Raw genomic sequence first — 22,130 nt, forward strand, 5'->3', positions numbered from 1 at the left:
ATCCGAGTTCCCGGTCTTGATTCGCAGATTGAGGATGACTCAGAGGAGTGTCGAAACGTTTTGTTTTTCCTAAAAACTGAGTCCAGATGACTACAACTGAATCTTTTTCTACATTGGAATAGTCCTGGACGAATGAGGGATTACACAGATACATGGTAACCTACTTGTACAAATGCTGTTTATTCTCTAAAAATCCCACTAACCACTAATATGCACTTATGTCCAATCCTATTGAATTAATAGATATATTTTTGATGTTACTGCTACTGTATGTAAATTAAAGAAAACAAGCTATATACCCCTTACTGTTGTAGTGCGTACGTATTTACCTTAAGTCAAAAATGTCATTAATGTTCAAAATGCACTCCAAATCAGAGCCGCTGCCTGACCCGGAGACCTACGCCCATTTGCTCCTCTGCTCCATTGAATTGCATTACATTGCGCTCACATTCACATTCCACATTTTGTTCAATTACTGGTCACTAATGGCACTCCTGATTGTAGACTGGCTGCTTGAAGGTAGCAGATGCGTAGTACGTCTTACTCAAGAGTATTAAAAGCACGCTGAATTGTGCACCTTAGTGTGAGAAGGCATAGTATGCGATTGACGTTTGTAACTAAAACGACTGCATTTCAGGCAGGGAGTGTACTGTAACTAGAATTCCTGTGCTTGATGGTTTCCGGTGGTTGTGTCCTTCTTCAGTGGAACCGTGGCAATGACAACTCTGCTGCTTTGCCTGGCTTTATTTAAAAAAAAATCTGTTTGTATGCGCACTTCGAAGTGCTTGTAGTTTATATAGAATTTCTTAACCAGACTAAAACAGCAGATTATCAGTTTTACAAATCAACTTTATTACTTAGACAGTGCAAAAAACACAATAACTTTGCTATACGTTTAACTTGGCAATGCATTTAAACATTATTTTTTTTCATCAACATAAAACATGCCGAAACTAGAATTTAATCTATTTACAAGATTTATCAAGTATACACACATACATACACTTCTGAAGTACATTTTAAAAAGTCCTTTTCTTTGTAGTAGTAGTAGTAATAGAAGTAGTAGAAGTAGAGTAGTAGTAGTAGTAGTAGTAGTAGTAGTAGTAGTAGTAGTAGTAGAAGTAGTAGTAGAAGTAGAAGTAGAAGTAGAAGTAGAAGTAGAAGTAGAAGTAGTAGTAGAAGTAGAAGTAGAAGTAGAAGTAGAAGTCGTAGTAGTAGTAGTAGTAGTAGTAGTAGTAGTAGTAGTAGTAGTAGTAGTAGTAGTAATACCGATTTGAGAAGTACGAGCAGGTACATGGCAGGTACATGGCACAGACTATGAAGCAGCAGCAAAAAACTAAAGTATTTCAGTTGAATATTTTTCCCAAAAACTCATAGTAATAATTAAGTGCAGGATTGTTTAGTCCATACGGTCAGTTGAGTGGGTCTACGGCTTACACCTCGAACGCAGGGAATTTCGCTCTCATTGGTTGCAGAAGATCGGCCAGGAAGTAGATGGTACCGGCCATACCTAGAAATAAAAGATAAGAAGATAGAGGAAGATGATTAGAAAGATGATGGAACATTGTAAGTATCAGAGATTTTTAGCATATTTAAAGAAATGCCACAACCTTTTATGAACAAATTACATTTACTGGTAGCTATGATGATAATATATATATAACAATAAATAATTAATTGGAAGCAAGAACCACTTATGTCTACCAAAGCCTTATGGCCCGTTCAGACCGCGGAGAAAATGGCTTTGGTGCATTAACTTTACAAAGTTCAAAAACGAAGGTGAATATACCGCATATACTTCAGAGGTGAGCAGAGTTTAGACAATATCATTATTTAATCCAAGAGCTGCGTCTTGAGGATTTTTTTTTATCATTGCGTGGTTTGTTTGGGGTTTTCTTCCGGGTCGTGCGTAGCACGTCACTGGAGCGTAATCTCTGATTGGCTGTCTGCCACAGAAAATTTTAGCTTTGTTCAACTTTTCTACGCTTTGGACGCTTTGGACACTCTGGACGCGTGTCCAAAGCGTCCGACACTCAAACGCCCCCCAACGCGCCGTGTCTGACGCTCAAAACACAGGCCGCAAAAACGCTGGACGCCCAAGACGAGCATCCATAATGTAAACTGGACTGGGGTGTGAACGCCCTATTATGGGGAATTCCTGTCTGAATTATAAACGGTCAGTGGTAAACTGCTCCACCTTGTGTTGGGCTGTAGCATGTGCAAAAAAAAAACCCACACAAAACCTGAACCTGAATATGACTGAACATATTGTACTAGTCTAATGCAGTTTGTGAATATGTTTCAATCTTGGGTTAGTCCTCTTCTAGTTCAGGTTTAGTTCTTGTGCAAGTCATTACTAAGAGAGATTATGCATGCACTATATAAAAAAACATTAGCGGTCCTAACCAAATAAAATCTGTACCCATGTGTTATGAGTGAGTGGTGACTGTCTATGAGTAAGAATGGCCTGAAATGAAGAGCCTGTGTCCAAACAAAATTGTCAAACTGGGAGAAAACTACTCATAGTTTTTGGTATTAAATAAAACCTGAAAGGATTGTGTGACAGGGGGACATGTTGGAAGTGTGTTACCTTCAAACAGAGAGAACGGACTGTCAGGAGTGCGACAGCCGTGCCGGCCGTAGTTCATGCACCAGTCTGCAAACTGTGGAGAAAGAGAGAGAGACAGATGGTAAGAGGTGAGAGGAAGGGAAAGAGACAAAATGTGGAGAAAAGAGACAGACAGGCGGGCATAGGTAGATTAAGTGACAGTGTGTGGAAGTTCAGAGGGAGAAAGAAAGAGAAAAAGAGACAAATTTAGAGAGGGGGTCAAGGGGAAATAGGGAAGAGAGTGAGAGAAAGGACAGTTGAGAGAGGATGGAAGCAGGTGAAAGAGAGGCCGACGGACACCCAGAAAGAGAAGATGGAAAGACACAGAGAGAGAGAGAGAAATTGTCATTCTGTGAACACTGTAGAATTTTTTTTTAATTACTAGTTGTTTTCTTAATTCAAGTGCCCATTTGATGCACATTCAGGTGGAATCCATATGAAAGTCCTTTTTTTTGGTGATATTTTATTGCTTTGTTGGTTTGGAAAACAAAGTCAGTGTTGTACCTATAGTTTTGATACCAAAGGGTTCTTGATTTGACAGGAAAGAACATGCTCTTGAGCATAAGCTCAAAAAGTCCCCAAACTGTTGCTCCAGCCCCTACACTGTGTCACTGTGTCCCTAAACATGAGTCAAAAGGGGACTAGAATTGAAATGTTCCCACAGTGTGAAAACCCCTTTACTTTCAAATATCAATAATAAAACATACTATTACTTTAGTTTTTACTAATTACTACATAAAGCAGAGGTGGGTCGTACTCAGTTAGATTTACTCAAGAGAACATGAGAATTCAATGCAATTCATTTTTGGAAAACTATTTAATCAAAAAAGATTAAACAATTTTAATACATTTTAGGCTCTTTTTTCATTTTAATACTCCTACTATTTATAAAACCTAATGCTTTGAGTGCTTTGAAGGTGGAGAAGCGCTATATAAATACACTGTAATAATAACAAATAAATCATAATAATAATAATGCCTATGGGCTTATAGTCTATTGTAGTTTGTTGTAAATTTGTTTAATAGGTTAAAAGCTTTTTACATTGTCATCGTGGCTATTCAATTTAACATTTACATTTTATATTCATCTTAATTCAATAATTTTTCTGTAAATCCTTGGGCCTCACACTTGTCTCAATCCAGTTCATGCTGAATTCACTGACCTGTTTACTGTACTCTGCAAGATATTACTGTCAGGAGTAAACTCGTCTCACACTGTTTTCAGTTAAAGTTGCTGCTCCAGACAGATTTTTCTTCTCGTTTCTCTCCAGCATGCTGACACACTGCTCCTACAGAGTGCACTGTATCTCAGTCAGTTCAGTTTGTTTGACAGAACTCTAATGTGAACATAATCAAAATTAATTATATAATGAGCTCTGGTGCAGATTTTCTCCTAAAGTCCTCAGACAAAAAGTATGAACATGCCCTATATCTACAAGTGACAAAAGCTTTATGTTGACAATATTAAATTATTTTAACATTTACAGTATGTTTCTTTTATCATTATTTCGTAAGTTTATATGACCAGGAATATAAATATTTAATTTTGAATTTGAATTCCTCAAAAGTAACATGCAACAAAAACTAGTAAAAACGCATTTGAAAATTTGGTTCAAGTATGTAAAGAGTTGCTGTTGTGTGGCTGAAATCCTTTAATTTTGCAGTTGAAATCTTGCCACCATGAGTGCGCTCTCACCATGCAGGCCCGGTACAGGTGCTTGGGGTCCCCTGTGTGCCGGTACAGAGCCAAGAAAGTGTAGGCGTTCCCTGCGCTTCCATGGCACAGGCCGTAACCCTTTTTCAGCAGGCCGTACCTCCACACCACCTCTCCACACTGAAGAGCATCCTCCAGGTAAACGGGACTCCCAAAAACCTGCAGGAAACGCAAATGTAAAAAAAAGTAAGAACAATTTCGGATCTGGGTTCATTTAGACTACCGGTTATAATGATCTATTAATTTTGAAAAAACGAAACGTTTCGACTCTCATCCAAGAGTCATTCTCCATCTGCAAAACAAGGCCGGGAACTCAGATATTTATCCTACTCTGGGTAGGCCCTGCCGACTGGGTGGGACCTCCTGATAAAAGGTGTAACTAAACCTCTTTGTTATCCATCAAACTAGCCTCTTTGTTTACCATCAGTCCTTTAATGGGTTATAAGCCTCCTATTGTACCTGGCTCACTCTCTCCCTCCCTGTGGAACTGATTAGCATCCGAATGCCCTGGGCGTCTACCTCTCCAGGGATTAAAAATTCCATTATAAACAACTGGAAGGTTGAATCTAAACCCCCCGTGTCTATTTAAAGATAGTTTTTCTTTTTTAACAAAGTTTGCCTCTTTAACTCCTTTTTCAAACCATCTTTTTTCCCCCTGCTTAGAATCTTCACCTCACTGTCCTCAATAGAGTGGTTAGAGCAGGAGTGTCAAACATCCGGCCCGCCAAACGTTTTAAACCTGGCCCGCCGAACTTTTCGAATTCATAGTTTATTAAAATATATACATATATATTTTTTCGCTAAAACTACACGTCCCACAATGCCGCTGGTGGCCGCCCCTCCCCCGCGCGGCTCTTCACTGCCATGTGTGCTGCCGAGGGAGAAGTGCTGAGGGAAGTAAGACGCGCGTTTGCGCACTTTACAGCACTTACGCACCTCAGAGCAGAGGTCTGAGAGAGGACAGAGACGTGTGGCTTTATGAAACACGTGGAAGAAAGAAAGGAGACGGTTTTGTGGATGTTAGAGTTGTGCTAAAAGTGGAGCTAATGTGGAGCTAACGACAAGAAAACTAACTTCTGTGATGATGCTCTGTGAGGAAAACATCCAAACCTCTAGAAACCTGGACAGATCAGGAGCCACAGGTAAAAACACAGGTCAGAGTGTAATAAAGTATGAACATGACTGTGTCCACACTAATGTGACTGTGAACACAAACACAATGCACTCATTTGAGTCACTACATTAATAATTTGTCACTAAGATCAACTTAAACTATGAAAATAGCGAGCTCATATTGAGTTTGAGCTGAAACATGTCTGTGATATGAACATTTCGCATCAGAAATCACATGAAAAGTCCATGTTCCTGTTCCTCCTGCTGCATGAATATGGACTCAGTCTTTCACCTGCTGCAGATTTCTGCAACAGTCTCCACCATTATTACTAGGCTGTAAAAAGCTATTTATTTCTTATATTTTTTATTGTTTTATTTTGTACATAATATTTGGCCCATGATTTGACAAAAGAGTTTGGTTTGATGGAACACTGGCTCATGCACTTATTCTATATTTTCAAGGCCAGAGGGGTAACTTAACCTCCTTAAACGCTCCACGTGTTTTTGTATTTAGTGGTGTCTCAGTTCAGGTGTACAGATAACTACACACGTGGAAATGTTAGTTAGTACATTTAAAAGGTTTTTTAGATCTTGAGAAGTTTATTTTGTTATAAAGTCAAATACAATATATTTCAGTTCCAAATACCTGACTAAATGTTTTGCTCTGTAGATCAACTGTGATCTGAAGTTGTAAAGCACATAAACTGAAGCACAGTATTGGGGAAATTACACTTGTTTTTCTTACATTTCAGTTTATGAGAACAAACGTGTTTGTAATTTCTTTTAATCGATCCAGTAATTGCATTAAAAACAACGTAGGCTATATAAAGCTATTTATTTCTTATATTTTACGTTATGTTCGGCCCACGACCTAGCCTGAGCCTCGAAATTCGGCCTGCGGCCCAAAATGAGTTTGACACCCCTGGGTTAGAGGCTTTAAGATGAAGATGCACGGCGCTCTGTGGTCCTGAACTCGAGTGTCTTCTGTGCTGATAAAGCCTCTTGTGCAAAGGCTGTGTAGTCTCTCTTATGTACAACTCTTTACAATTTTTTTCACTGCATTGGATAGAATACTCTAAATTGCTCACTTTTTGTGTCAGCAGCTTGTTCTTAGGGTGTATCAGTTTTTGTCTTAAAGTGTTGCCTGATTTCATGTTGTCTAAAGATTCTTTGCAGTTTTTCAGACAGTCCAGAGACATAAGGGAAAGAAACACCCTTCCTTCTCTGTTCCGTTTCCCTTTTGTCCCTTTTGTCCTGCTTTTTGGTTCCCTTCACTCTGTTGAGAGCCCAAGTTGGGTATCCACAGGCTGAGACAGCATTCCGGACATGTTTAGGCAGGGCCTACCCAGAGTAGGATAAATATCTGAGTTCCCGGCCTTGATTCGCAGATTGAGAATGACTTTTGGTCGATACGTTTCGTTTAAAAAAAAAAAAAACAGAGTCCAGATGACCACAACTGAACTCCTGGATGAATGAGGGATTACACCGACATTGATCTATTAAGCAACAATTTCAAATTGTCAGTCAGGAGTGTTTTGTTTTCCTGCTTTAGAAAAGTAAGCGGAACCACCATGCAGGCCATGTTACAGGTCAACTCTGTGGAGAGGCCAGCCTGCTCACAGTAAGACATGTTTTTCAAGTTATTTTTGAGCAGTAAAAAATACTTGTCATTTGATATTTAAGATAGATAGGCCTAATGCCATACTAAGGAACATTCCAGGCAGGGTAATAACATTGCCATGGAAACCGCACCAGACCCCTTCAGCAAAGGTTGACTTAACTACTGTAATTTTCAGGCTATTTAACTGTAAATGAGCCCACATTGTAAAATGAGATATTTACACATAAAGATGGTAGACGGTTGTGACGTGCCGGTTCATTTGAATCGCAGGTCTCGCCGGGTCTCACGGGCCTGCAGCGAGCCACGGTCGAATTAGACTAATTTCTCAGTGAATGTGAGTTGGATTGTAATGAAACACATCATATTGAAGCTTAACATACAGAGAACATGTCTAAAGACGTGTCCCCTGAACACTACGTCTACTGATGTCTTCTTCTACAGTGTGTTAAGCGCTTGTGCTTCATGCTAGAGTGCGTCGTTAGCCAGTAAAAATCTAGAAATTAGCCGCCCCGTTGTATGGGCCACAGGGTTCAAAGTGTGGGCAAAAAATAGCTGTGTTTTTAAGTGACACACTTGTTGATGATGACATATTGAAGACAGAAGTAGCTATGCCATCTTCTGTTGTGGGCTTTACCAAAAACAAGTCTCAGAAGAAAGGAGAATTCTTCTATGAACATCCCCAAAGACCCTGTTTGTGACTAGAAATGGATAGAACCAGTGGAGTCCAAGATATCGGAAACGGTTTACGCCATTTTATGCCTGGAGGAGGAGGCGAGTCAGGTTTGTAGAGACGCAAACCCGCTCACAGTTTTTCTACATTTTTAACTGCAATAAAAACTAAAAGAAAAAACAAACATGCTTTTGCAAACATGTTTTAACTGGGACTTTAACAAGATTGTGTATGTTTGTATATTGTATTTTGCATAGTATTACCTTATAAGCCTGCAGCAGCATGTAAACGACCCCTGGAGAGCCATGGCACCAGTGCACCAGCAGGTCCCGCTCATCACCCACACAGGGAGGGAAGTTTCCTGTTGGGAACTTCAGGCTGCACACATAGTCCACACTGGGCTTAACCAGTCTGTGCAACTGCTCCACTGAAGACACCAGCCCGGGCTGACACAAAGAATGCAGTGTCCAGTTACAAATGAATACTCGTAGGTACAGTGAGGAAAAATAAGTATTTGAATACCCTTCAAATTTGCAAGTTCTCCCACTTAGGAATTATGGAGGGGTCTGAATGTTTAATTGTAGGTACATTTCCACTGTGAGAGACAGAATATATATACACCGTATATATTTTTTCTAATCCGGAAATCACTTTAAATGATTTTTAAATAATTGATTTGTATTTTCTTTCAAATAAATATTTGAACACCTGCAAATCAGTAAGAATTCTGACCGCCTTTAAAAAGTCCACCTCAGATCCATTTATTAATCTAAATTAGTAGCACCTTTTGGAACGTTAGCAGAATAAAGAGACCGGTCCACCCCACAATGGACATCTCTACGATTTTCTCTGGTGTCTTTTGAGAGATATTTGGTCTGGGATATTGTCCGAATTATTTATTTTTTTAAATCCTGTCTCTCACCGTGGAAATACACCTACGATGAAATTTTCAAAAGTGGTAGAGCTTGAAAAATACTTATTTTCCCCATTGTAACTGCAAAAAGTCGTAGGGTCAGAAAGTGTATAAAATGACAAGGCAATATTAATAACATCATACAATTTAAAAAAACATAATTGTGTGAGTTGTTGAGTGAAATACATCAAATTGGTGATGTAGGTAACTTTGTGTAGTAAGCACCAAAAACTTAATGGAACCCAAAAAAAACAAAAACTTAATGGAATCATGGAAATGATAAATAAACATAAAGACAGTCATTTAAATGTATTACCAGTGAGCACTGTATCATAATACACAATTCTATTCACAATTTTGGTATGTAATGAAAATTGGTACAGTTTTAGCTAATGGGTGAAGGCAGTATTATACCGTAATGCTGAAATAATTCAATAATCAACTCTTCTTGGCCTTTTCATTAATTGGACACAGGCAGCCTCATAGTCAGGATCATAGAAGATTATAGTCAGATACTTTAGGGGTGAGCAGAGTTTAGTGAATATCTTTTCTTGAGGATTTTTTTCTTTGAGAATTTTTTTTATTGTTGCAGGGAGGGTCAAATCATTGGCATCAATGGCCAAAGGAGAAGTAGAAACTAATCTACTACAGTGGTCACTCTCCCCCATTATCGATTCAAGATCAATTGGTTAAAAATAATGCAACCGGATGGAAATAAATATTTTAATATTGTAGAAGCCTATTGAAACTATGCCAGAGTGAGTGTGTGCTGTAATTAAAGCTAAAGGTCGTCCAAGCAAATATAAGCGTGTGCCCCTTTTTTTTGGACAGGCAGTGTATTTTCATTTCTGTATTGAAATGCGTTTTCAATTGGGGAGTAAACTTGGGACAGTATAACATTTCCACAGTAGAACAGTGACCAAACATGCCATGGTTTTGTAGTTTTTCCTGGCCGAGAAGGAAGGTCTAAGGACACAGGATGCTGGGACATTGCCAAGTCCCTATGAACATTGTTTAAATGAAATTAAAATGTTGGAGGATATTTTGGCACCAAATCTGAGTCTCATTTCCTCGTGTTGTGGACAGTCGATTAGTCCTTCCACATATCAATCATCGTTTTCATCCTACTACACAGCTGCAGCCTCATTTTAGCTTGTTCCCAGCATAGCAGCACGTTTCCCTGGCTGTGCATGCCTGGTTGATATGCCGGTGTGTTTAGCGAGGTCCTTCAGTGTCCAGACTGAAGGACGGCAGAGGAAGACTGTGTTCGAGCTGGCTCAGAAGAGATGTAAATCTGCGGAGACGAGAGATGTGATGCGATTCGTCACGCTAATAAACAAAAGCAGCAGGGCTGTTGCGTGCTTACACACGGGGGTGAGTGCACACATGCGCACTTTTCAAAAAGGGATTAACAGTCGCTTGAGTTCTCAAATCGGCCAAAAATCATCTATTATTCCTTTAATCTGTTTTTCACTGTCGTCCCCCGAGACAACTACTGTTGTGATTTTGGGAGTTACAAAATTTGTTTTCATTTAATTGAATGGTATGATGTGTACAGTGAGGTGGTGTATTTTATAAAGCTCAATAAAAACAAAGGACTGTTATTTATCTCTAATATATTTGCTATTCGGTTATATTTTACTTTGCTGGGCAGATATTTTGTGAAACACAGAGCAATTATCAGGGCAAAACAAGTAGCCATGGTCTATGTACTGAGATAGGCTTACATGGTCTGCTATAGACTTACATACCTGATACCGACTTTAAACTATTCTAGTCTAATCTATTCATAAACTCAAGGAGTCATTAAGGGCGATCAGCCAATTATGTCAAATGGTATTCAACAAATGTTCTGTCAAAAAACAATATAATTTGTTTCGAATTATGTTATTAATTTAAATGTGTAAAATAATCAAATGTATCTGTATCTATATCTATTTTTTTATATATTGGATACTTTGTCTGCAAACTGCGTCTCTTTTTAACGTACGTCATGGGGCTGTGTGAAAATTGCCCATGAGCCTGGTAGATAAGCAATTGGAATCTTTAGCCAATCAAATTCTGAGAAAAATAACTGGGAAAAGCCATAGTAAAACTTTCTCAAATGGGCGATTTCTCTTGATGTAATAATTGCTACTATTCACTATAAGGTACAGTACCACTGAGATTTTTGTATTGCTCTTTGCAATCTCAAATTTGTTTACTTTATTAATTCAGTTGTAAATGTGTATTAATAGTCAATGAAAAATATTCACTTTGGACATATAAAAAAACAAAAACACGGTAATGACAAATAGCCCCCCCTATATTTTGCATCACCAGCCGCCACTGAACTCGAGAAGTGCTGCTTTTTCTGCACACCCAGTGAAATACATGAGCTCTTTCAATACCAATAGAGAGCCCATCTTCCCGATAATGAGACCATGACATTTTAACAGCATGGTTTTACAATTATTATCATTCTCATCCTTATTTTAAAGCAAATACATACTATAGAACCAAAAATGTCTTGATATTTGTGTGTGTACCTGCATGAGAAAGTAGTAGATTCCCGACAGCCCATGAGCCGCACCAATATACTGCTCCTGGTACCACTCGAACGTCAATGGAGTCTGGTTTTGAACCCGGAACCTTCTGCTCTGATGGTCTCCAGATACTATAACTGCCTCACTAATCTAACAACAGAGAAAACAACATATCAAACATGATATTATTCTGTGAATAATATAAAGCTGCTAACCCATTTAAGACAGGTTTGAAATTTGTTGTGAGTTCCAGGGATCGACTGCTGCTGAAGAGGGCGAACAGCAGAGCGTATATGGTAAAACAGACAGCTGCAGGCAGTTGTGAACGGACTTCTGAGGGGCTGGAGGGAAAACGGAGGTGAACTAGGACAAATGCCTCTGACACGTCTTCTGAGCAAAACACTGCACACACAAAACCCAGAAAAGTTTGTGATAAAGGCTCTGACTTTAAACAAAGCAGTGCTTACTGGTATGTTTTGGGAGTTTAAACATACTGTATGAGATATGATAATGCGATCACAAGCATGTCTTCATATCCCTTGTACACTGTGAGTTTGGGAATAGTTTGGAACATCTTAAAATCTCAGTGTAAGCCCAGTTCAATGTTAACCCTCCTGAATGGGTTTAAAACATGGCTGTTTCAAGCTAGTGGCTAAATGGTTAACCTAGCTGTGTTCAACCTGTTGGATGTAGTCCAAGGGGATCTTGTCCTGTCCAAACTGCTGGTTGATAAAGAGGAGGGAGTAGAGGAAGCCCATGCGTCCGTAGAGGAGCTCGTCTGGGAGACTTCCACAGCCCTTCACCACAATCTCATGGTACTGCATTAATCTATGCAAAGAACCAAAAAACAAAATATTACATGTCAAAACTAAAGTGTTTTCTTATTTTATCAACGGTAAATTAGATGCAAACCAAAACATTCTGCAGCTATCAGATAATCAGAAATGAGTAGTATGTTTTTTTCTGATTGTTCACACCTGAGCAGGAGCAAGGAAAAGTACAGTAGGCAAAAAATTATTAACTGACATGTGTCTCCAGGTGATCATTAGATTGCTCTTGTGCTGTGAACATACACCAAAAATCACCATTATTGGATTATCTCATTATTCTACTTTTTTCCTGGTCATGTAAATGTCGAATCAAGAGTGAAGCGTTTCCCTGGACACCTTGGAACTACATTATGTCCGCAAACTTACATTTTGCTGTGAAAGAGCAACACAAAGTGGCACACAATTGTCCAGTGGAAGGGAAATTATACATGATTTACAAAAGTGCAGCGTGCAAAAGTATTGAGCCTCTTTTCTAGTGCAACCAAATGTTGTCAGAAGTCAGCACGGACAGAGAAGATGCTCGGGCTCAGGCGACTTGAGGCCGGGGTGGAAGTTCACCATCAGCAGGACAACGATCCTAAACATAAAGCCAAAGCTACAATGGAATGAATTTAAAACAAAACATATTCATGTGTTAGAAGTCCAGACCTAAATTAAATCAATAATCTATATTCATTTGGGGAGGCTTAATACTTTTGCACACTGCACTTTAAAAAAATGTTTTATCTGTAAATCATGTACAGTATAATATTCCTTCTGCTTCACAATTGTGTGCCACTTTATGTTGCTCTTTCTCATAAAATGTTTTTGGTTGTGACAAAATTTCTTGGGATAAGCGTGGTTTTTCAAGCCACTGTATATACTGTGTTTGTGTAAGTGTAACTAAACTAAACTTAAGTCTATGCACATCTCTTTATTTCCCCCTCAAATATACATGATGATATTATGATAATTGTCAGGTATTTTCCCCATTGATGAATCCTATAATGGTTATTTATCCCAAAAAACATAACAATATTATGTTTATCAAGAAAGAGCCTGAACCTTCTCGTCCGAAATCTGTTACCACCAAGTATTGGCATCCGTCTCCCTACTACACACTGACCTGTTGATGCAGTCATCAGCTTCCTGGGGCCTTTGGAGCCTCTGGTAGACGACAGAGGCCACAGCCAGGGGTCCCGCGTCCCCGCACAGGAAGGTGACGTCATGGCGGCGAGTCAGACTCTTAAGGGCCTGGCTCACATATTCTAGAGCTTTGTGAAGGAAGGATGACTCGCAGAAGATTTTGTGCAGGTGTAGGTAGAGTAGGGCAATTCCTGACACACAGAAACAAAATAGTGTATTGTATTTGTAGGGTATATGACTTTAACTTCTTTTCTTTTTTTCTTTTTAACATTTGTGGTCCGTAGGCTTTATTAGACAGGAGAGAACAGGGTGAAATGGGGAATGAGAGAGAGGGGAGGACATGCAGTAAATCGTCGGAGTCAGGCATATGTGTGCAGTGCCTTAACCACTCGACCACCAGGCAGCACAGGACCAGGTTTTATACCCACTGGGGCAAATGGACAAATACCAAACTTCCAGTGTGGGTCCTTAGGCTTGAGTCTTCACTCTACTTCCTACCTCATACTTCCTCACTCTCATGAGTGAAGATGAAACATAAACTGCTCAGACGTGTGTCAGGTGCTGGGAAACCAGAGCATCTTGATGTGGCTACTGGAAGACGCAAGTGGGCGAGATGCAAGGCACCATTGGAATGCTACTACTCCAGTCAACTGTTGACAAACCAGAGTATGCTAATAGGAGTACAATCATTGGTTCGGTAAGTGGGGGCCGGGAAACTTGGGATGGTTGCAATGCAAGCTGTGGGTTGCGAGATGACTTGCAAGGTGTGGATTTTATAATTATGACAATGTATTTAAGCTATTTTTCATTGAAAACATGAAATGTATGGAGTTGAAAGGTTTTGGAAGTTGAAATTATCACAAACGATCACGGACGTCCTGGCCGGAAGATTTTTGGAATCCCTGAGTAAGATGACTATTAGGAACATGAACAACATCTGCTAATTATGACTCAGGTGACAGTTCACACCTTAGAGTAGTCAAATAGACTAACAACAGAGACTCATTGACTGTAAACAACTAGCTTACGTTAGTTTGAGTGTGGTTAGCTCCTCCCTTCAGTATAAGGCAATATATAAGGCAGTGACTCATCAGCTCTTTAGTCAAAAGAACTGAACAAACAACTTGGATAAGATAAGATAATCCTTTAATATCCACACAAGGGGAAATTTCGTTGTTACATGAGAGGTGAAACATCTTCAGTCTTAAAATCTTTGTCCAGTTTACACAATTAAATTTTCTTTTGCCATGTTTATGACCTGTACTACTGGTCCTCAAAGTAAGGGCCGTAGACAACAAAGAACACAATACAACATTTAAATAAACAGCATTCAACCTGATTTTACATGTTTTGCAGTGTATTACCAAAGTCAATTTAATTTCACTGTGGAGTTTCAGAGTTGATTGCATCGTTATTTTGAAAAAAAACATCTAAATAGTTGATGTTGTATATCTTGCATGCAGACGCACCTGTCCAGCCTGTGTAAGTGGTGCAGTCACGAGGATCCGCAGACCTGAGGCCGTTCTCCATCACAGACAACAGCTCGTTCACTTTACTGCTTAGCCTCTGGGAGAACTCCGGGGTGAGCTAAACACACACCGCAATCATTACAATTGCATATACTTTATTACATTTCCATCACATCTTACCCGGCCCTGGCAGTCAAAAAGGGCTTGTGTAAAGGCAGGATTCCCGTCATAGTCTGAATATGGGTTTCTCAAGGCTCGTGTATCCATTTTTTCTGTGGAAACATGAATTTGTTTTGAAGGGAACATATTAAGCATTTGAAAAGATAAGACTCACGTAATGACCAAGCAGGACATAAAAGAGTGTTATAGAGCTTATAGACTTGTAAAACCTTATGCCTACAAAAATGTCAAATTTCCAGAATGGAGGAAAAATGAAATGGACCACAAACAATGATAACGGAAATTAGATCTAAATGCTGAAGATTTTAAAGTATTTAAAACAAATGATATGCAACAATTTAGAATTTCCAGAAATGTCTGTTATTTTGCTTTTCTATTACAAAGGATGGAAAATATACTATTTTCTAACCTTAAAATTGTATTGAGCTTCACAAAAAGTAGTAGAGCAACTAACAATCATTACAGTAGTCGACTAGTGAGCGAGACAGATTGATTACATTGAACTTTGCCATAAAATATCCAAAAGGTAAATTCACAAATGTTGAAACTGATCATTTCTATCAGTGACAAGAGTCTGAAACTTAAATATTAATACACAACAAAATCATAATAATTTTAGTTGGCCCTCCAACTGTATTGTATGTTATTGATCGAGAATGTTGTGATGTCATCTGAAACCCAGCAATTGCAACAGAAATTACAACAGAAATTGTTAATAATCATTTTAATTTAGTAATGCAACTGTTATTTTATGTTTTAGAGTCTGTATAATCCAGATAATTATATTCAAATACAATTCATATATTATTTTTATAGTCGACTTGACTCAATTAGTTGATTCATTGTTGCAGCCCAACCAAAAAGTATAATTTGTGGTAACGTATGTCATCTGCAGATAAAATGAAAACGAATGCGGGTTCAACATTTCTGTATGAATCCAGTAAAACTCAAGATTTTTCCTAGCCTTTGTTACTCAAATCCCCGCTATTAAATACACAAATAATGTAGAATAAATTAGTAAATGTGATCTAAGCCAGGCTTATCGCTCTCATGAATCTGAATACATTTCATTTGACAAAAACCGCCTAGATCTTTCATAATTTGTTACATTCTGAGATGAATTAGAGTTCCTCCATTGAAATCACATAATGTTCCACTTCACGATTGCCTACATTCGAGGATTTAGACTACATTTGATTCCACATTAGTGCTATATAAAGCCGCATAACCACGAGCGGAATACTGCAGGGAGCGCAAGCGCACGCCCACCAAACCAAAACAAACCCGAGCTAGCTAGCTAGCACTCTGCAGCAGGTTAGCTTAGCCCAGCCACGCAGCTAAACGTCCGTACAAAAGGCTAACGTACTAATGAAACGTTTAATGCACTTGTTAAAATGTAGTTATGCTAAATGATAGGTTGAAATGTATTACAATGGGCTTCTGAGCCGTAAATGTACCTGAATGTGCAGAGACGTGGCGCACCCGTGAAGTAAAGCGTGAGGCGATGTTATGTTTGACGCGCTACTGCCATCTGCTGGCTGCCTGCACTGCCAGGACTGGACCTCTTCTCTCATGTCGCGAGAACATCGACAGATCACACTCACAGTAATGTTTTTTGATCCTAAAACGTTTGGTATAACTTATTATTACTACATTTTGAATTACAGGTATAGATATAAAATATATTTTCAGAGCATGACTTACAAAAGTCTGTGGATCGGTGTTCTGACAACATCTGACTGGAGCTCCTTTAATAAAAACAAAAGAAATGTCTTTCATGTAGACTAGAGCATATTGAATTTGAGTTAAGCAAGATTACACTACGGTTTAGTTCTCCATATCCGTCCTAAAAGTGCTCACACACAATTATTCCTCTAAAGTCAGAATACCTTGGCACTGTGTTAAGTCATACTCTAATGTCAGAATCAGGGCTCCCTCTGGTGATGGTTCACTGCAATGTGTGATGATACCATGGACAGCTCCCCAGAGACACGCCTCTGTGGAAATTATTCATATTTTTTTTTTTTTTTTAATTAAAAATAAAAGTTTTATGAATGTCCAAAGACATGCATGTGTTAGGTAAAATTGGTGACTCTAAATTGGCCCTAGTGAATGAATGTGAGCGTGAAATGTCTGTAATGTCTATGTCTCTGTGCTGGCCCTGCGACAAGTTGGCCACTGTCCAGGGTGTACCCCGCCTAAGGCCCGAAGTCACTGGGATAGGCTCCAGTCACCCGCGACCCCGAAAGGGACCAAGCGGTAGAAAATGGATGGATGGATGGAAGTTTTATGAATGAATTAAGAACTTCTTCAAAATGACTCACTAGGAGATTATAGATCCATGCCGACTCCAGCCTCAGGGACATTTCTGGACACTTATATGATGCGATGTATTTCATGATAAGACCGGTTCAATAATAACTGTGTTGTTGAAATGAAGTGTCCCTGGGCCTGTCTCTGTCCTCTGTCTTCAGCTCAAATGCAGGGATATGTCTTGCCTTTCACTGAGGAATCTAAGCTTCCACAGCTGCTTTCCATCCAATTGCCCTCCCTCCTATTAAAGCCCTTTTTATGGTACAGGGAGGATGGCATTACGTGCACATTCAACTTCCTTCTATGGGACAGAAGGGCAAAGAAGACATGTTTTGATTGGAGCGGATCGGGGCGGTCTGTGCTGTTTCCACTGTGTGAAAGTGAACCGTACTGCCCCGTTAGAGGGGTCCGAAGGGGTCCGTGAGAGGTACTAGCTCCCAGAGGTGCTGGCTCTCTTTGGACCAGTTGAATGTGAAATTATTGGACACGAGAGAACAGAAGAGAATTAAACTGATTCATCACTGGCAGCAGTCTTTGTGACATCATATTTAAGGGGCATTGAGCAAACAAAAATATATACATAAAAACTACATTTATTCATCATAATTTGTGTATGTATTGCTGTTCAATTTAACAAAATTGGCCACCACTGGTACATAAATAAATATAGTCTATGGTAAATACAAATTAATATTATTAGTCATATTGTCAAAAGATAGAGCATTTATTTGTCAAAAAACGTTCCCTTCACACCCTCGAGCTTCTGGTGAAATGTGCTTATCAGCCAGACAACATAATTATACCACCAATTTGACCTACTCATCACTGTCAATACTCTGCATTTTTAAACACCATACATTCCTTGCGTGTGCATTATTATTCTTCCTCATCTTTCCCATCATTTGCATCTGAAAGGTGGGGAGCAATCTGCCTTGAGTTGAGGGACATTGGTTTGCCGTGGTGAGAGAATTTGTCCTTCAGTTTGATTACTAGTTTTATTTTGAAATATGTTTTATTGAGCAAGAACCATTGGGGGAAAAAACTGCAAATATTGATTGGAATAAATATGGGTTTTCAATTGTTTGAAGCATGCAACATTCTTCAAGGTGAATCTTGCCCCAGCGTAGCAAGAAAAAGAGAGCTTCTCAGCACTTTCTCCAACTAAATGGCAACAAGACATACATTTTAGAGAGAATGCCATATTGGTAAGGGAGGGTTCTTTGTCTTTACAGCTTTGTTTCTGTCATTACATGAAGCCATAAAAACAATACATCTTAAAAACTAATGAGACTAAACATTAGTGACCCTTACCTAGCACGACTGTTCTAGGTAAAATATATTGTGTAGACTGCATTCAAAATCTGCAATATCTGGACATCTGCTTAATTTTCCGCCTTGTAATATAATCAGAAATGTCCCTGAAATATTCTTTATTATAAAGCCCTGTACTTATAATGTTTACTGATACTGACAGTTAAAATTATGAGAAACACTAAAAACATGCTGTGAAGCTGTTGTACATCAATGTAGGAAAACGCACAAAACTCACTGCTTAGTTTGTGATTTTATAAAGTGAAGCTAAACCTACAGCTTACTAGATTTTTATCACTATCAGAGACTGAAGCAAACAAACAAAGAGAAAACGGGAGCCATGCGTGGGCAAAAGGCAGCAGAGAGAGAATCTGTGTCATATGGGAAGATCCTACCAGATAAGAAGTGGTGGTGGTGTGAAGCATGCATACAAACATGTTGCTTTCCCAGCGCCACAGTCTCTGAGATTACGTTATTCCTTCCTTATATTTTGTCTACACATTGAGGAGTTAAACAGCTGATTACGCATGTAGGTGCAGTGGATATCCGAAAGGAACAGGTTTTGAAAATGGACTTCTTTAAAGATAAACAAGTTTAGTCAGCTGCCTCAATTGAACGTGTGGCTTTCCAAAGAATGTGTTCCTAAAGGATTGCACTACATTGAGAGATTCTATCTCTTTTGGAAACAAGAGCTTGTTTAAGAGAAATGGTCAACACCTATGCAGAGGTGGAGGGAGGGTGCAGACAAAGAACCTCCTTCAGGCTTTGAAGCATCAGAATGGTAACTACAGTAGGTTGCGGTAATGTAACACAAGAAGAAGAAGAAGAAGAAGAAAAAGAAGAAGAAGAAGAAGAAGAAGAAGAAGAAGAAGAAGAAGAAGAAGAAGAAGAAGAAGAAGAAGAAGAAGAAGAAGAAGAAGAGGTATGAGCCAGAGACCGTGCCAACACGCCAATGTTTCAGCATCAGAGTGCTCCCAGATGAAGAGTGGGAGCACTCTTCATCTGTCAAAACAAGAATACCTCCTCTTTCCCATTTGGTTTTTAATATATTTAGTTGAGTAGTTGTCCAGATTAGTAATGCATTGATATAAATTAGATGTTATTCCCCTTGAACGTTATTTATCTATTTCCGGGACAGAACATATTAATAAACATTTCTGTAAATATGCCAGAATTTTTCATGTGTAGTCCCATGACTGTTGTTACAGCCTAAAACTGAAAAAAAAAAAAAAAAAAAAAAAAACAAGCAAGCATTTTACATAGAAATTAGAAATATATACACTTTTTACATTATAACACACAGACACATCAATCATCCAGGTACAGAGCAACAGACACATAGACGAGCAGATACACACCCTATAGAAAACAAACAGACACACGTACCGGTACATGGCATGTGGCCTGCAGGAGGCAGCAAAAAGGGTAGGTTTAGTTAGTGTTGACAGATCTGATTTGCAATGAGTCATTGTTTTAACTAAAATTGAAGGTGTGATACGCGTTTGCATTTCTGATAGTTGTGAGTGTGAGGTTACAGTCAGAGGCAGCATGGACAGAAAAAGCTGTTTTACAGAAGGTACTTTTCCTGGAGGGGATAATGCAGTCCCCTCTCGCTGCTCCTCTGGTTCTGCTGTGGCTGGCTGACTGAGTTGTGGACATGACCGTCCATGAATGACTTTGTACAATTGACAGAGATTTGAGTATTCGACCATGCTGAGTAGATGGTTTTTGTGTAGTATTGGGCAATGGTGAGTGTCATTTGTTTTTTGTCCAGGATTTTGACAGTTCATTTGTGAAGTGATTGCAGAGGTGTTCAGTGTTGTCACATTAGCCAGTGACCAGGTGGGCAGACAGTATGTGATGTGGAATAGAATCATTGCGTGCATGAACATTTTTAGCGGCTTGTGTGGACATTTGGTGGCGGATGTGTTTGAAATTGCAGATGAACTTTTATTTTGTCACAGATTTTATTGACATGTGATTTGGATGACAATTTTGAATCTATTGTAATGCCAAGATATTTGTATTCTTGAACAATCTGCAGTCGTTCTCCTGATACAAATGTGCCTGGGTCAGTATGGGGAGTGTTGGATTTGGTGAAAACCATGGCAACTGTTTTTGCAGTATTTAATTTGAGGCAGGGGTATTCTAACAAGGATGAGACTTGAGTCATGGATTTTGTGAGTGTTTTTGAGACCTTAGATATGTTATTATATGCCTTGATAAAAGTTCAGTCAGAGAGTTATAAAGACCATTATTATAGCTTAGAATAGGACTTTTTAGAATAATTCCTAAAAAGTCCTGTTTCTACAAGCCAAATGATTCTTACAACATATCAAAGCTTCTCATGTGATTATCTTTTACAATCTGGTGAAAAACCTTTATAGCTTTTGTAATCCCGACCCTCTCAGGTCAGTTCTATTTGTTACAAAACCTTGGTCATAAGCCAACCCGTCAATCAATCAAACATCTTTGATTAGTTAGTATGTTTTGATTAGCTCCTTCCATGTTGTATGAACAGATTTTATCCAGGGATTCTTTTTTTTTATGTTTTTTTTTTTTTTCAGGATTCAACATAGCATTTCTAGCCTTGTCCTTGTTTTTTTTTCTTTTTTTGTATTTTGTAAAACAATTTTTAATGGCTCAACCGTTTGTCATCTCCCAGTAAGGCCTGTGCAGGAACCCCCGGCACAACATAACTCAATATTTTTCCATTGTGCTTCATAATCTGGATCACATCAGTACAACAACGCTCTGATTTGAGCTGAAGTAAAGCAATTTTTCAGACATGGTAAACCCCAACTTGTGTTTTATATCGGATTCGAGGTTTTTTGCCTTACCATACAAATCTTGATATTGTTTTAATCTGGAACAGATAGAGAAATCTTGGCAAAATATTCATTTTTATAGTTACAATCCTTTGTAGCCTGGTGCAACGCTCTGCTCTTTTCTCACACTTTTTTCACGCTTATTGTGCTTTATCTATTGTATTTTTGTAAATATTTTTTCTACTTTACTTGTACGATCGGGACACGCGCTGGAATCGCTTTAATTCAACTTGTTTCGACTTTGTTCGGCTGGATTATTGAGTGTTTTTGTCGTGTCGTCGTGATGTGCGCTGGCTCTTTCCAAACAACAAGCCGTGGATTAACCGCGACCTGAAGGCTCTGCTGAAGGAGAAGAAGAGGGCCTTCAGGTCAGGGAACAAGGAGGAGCTGAGGAGTGTGCAGAAGGAGCTGAGGAGGAAGATCAGGCAGGCGGAAGCCGGCTACAAGAGGAGGATGGAGGAGCAGCTGCAGCAGAAGAACATTCAGGGAGTGTGGAGGAGCCTGAAAACTATCTCGGGCTTCAAAAGTGGATTAAAGTGAGGAAGGCAGCAGGACCTGACGGCATCAGCCAAAGCAAAGGAGTAAGTGCGTCTTTTAGAGCTTTGTACCACTCTTCATTCCCTGTGGATATATTGTTTTGTAGTCTTTTGATTTCACTTTGAATTTCAGTAGTTAATATTTCGGCACCTATTTTTTGTTTTGCTCTTCGATCATGCCAGGTAAATTGAGTGTCCAAAAAAGATTGTATTTCTTCTTCCTTGGGACCTTATATATTTTGTAATAGAATTCAAAAGCTGATTGTATTTGGTCTTGTTTGATTTTGATTTCTGCCCATCTCGTATTTTAAAAAGAGTTATTTTTTCCGTGGTTTTCTTAGCTTCCAAGCTAATAATCTTATGAATTTTGAACC

General features: G+C 39.0%; 1 protein-coding gene across 1 annotated transcript; it reads right to left on the reverse strand.

The window, feature by feature from the left end:
- Positions 1-1,203: 1,203 nt before the first annotated feature.
- On the reverse strand, positions 1,204-14,855 carry lancl1 (LanC antibiotic synthetase component C-like 1 (bacterial)). Its single transcript, XM_072446988.1, has 9 exons — positions 14,769-14,855; positions 14,589-14,706; positions 13,100-13,310; positions 11,845-11,992; positions 11,168-11,314; positions 7,990-8,172; positions 4,305-4,481; positions 2,591-2,663; positions 1,204-1,510 (listed from the first exon to the last, which is right to left on the reverse strand). Exons 1-9 carry the CDS (start codon positions 14,853-14,855, stop codon positions 1,434-1,436), a joined length of 1,221 nt encoding a protein of 406 aa, XP_072303089.1. The 3' UTR covers positions 1,204-1,433.
- Positions 14,856-22,130: the final 7,275 nt, after the last annotated feature.

This window comes from Eucyclogobius newberryi, unplaced genomic scaffold, assembly GCF_026437365.1.
Source record: "Eucyclogobius newberryi isolate DKJ021-1_F unplaced genomic scaffold, fEucNew1.0.hap1 SCAF_1, whole genome shotgun sequence".
In the NCBI taxonomy this organism is placed as follows: domain Eukaryota; kingdom Metazoa; phylum Chordata; class Actinopteri; order Gobiiformes; family Gobiidae; genus Eucyclogobius; species Eucyclogobius newberryi.

Excerpts from the sequence above, each read along its gene's own strand:
- lancl1 (XM_072446988.1), bottom strand. The coding sequence starts at position 14,855 with ATGGATACACGAGCCTTGAGAAACCCATATTCAGACTATGACGGGAAT. Across the intron at positions 11,315-11,844 it reads CCTTGGACTACATCCAACAG|ATTAGTGAGGCAGTTATAGT; the intron begins GTTGAACACAGC and ends CTCTGTTGTTAG. Across the intron at positions 8,173-11,167 it reads TCTACTACTTTCTCATGCAG|CCCGGGCTGGTGTCTTCAGT; the intron begins GTACACACACAA and ends TCTTTGTGTCAG.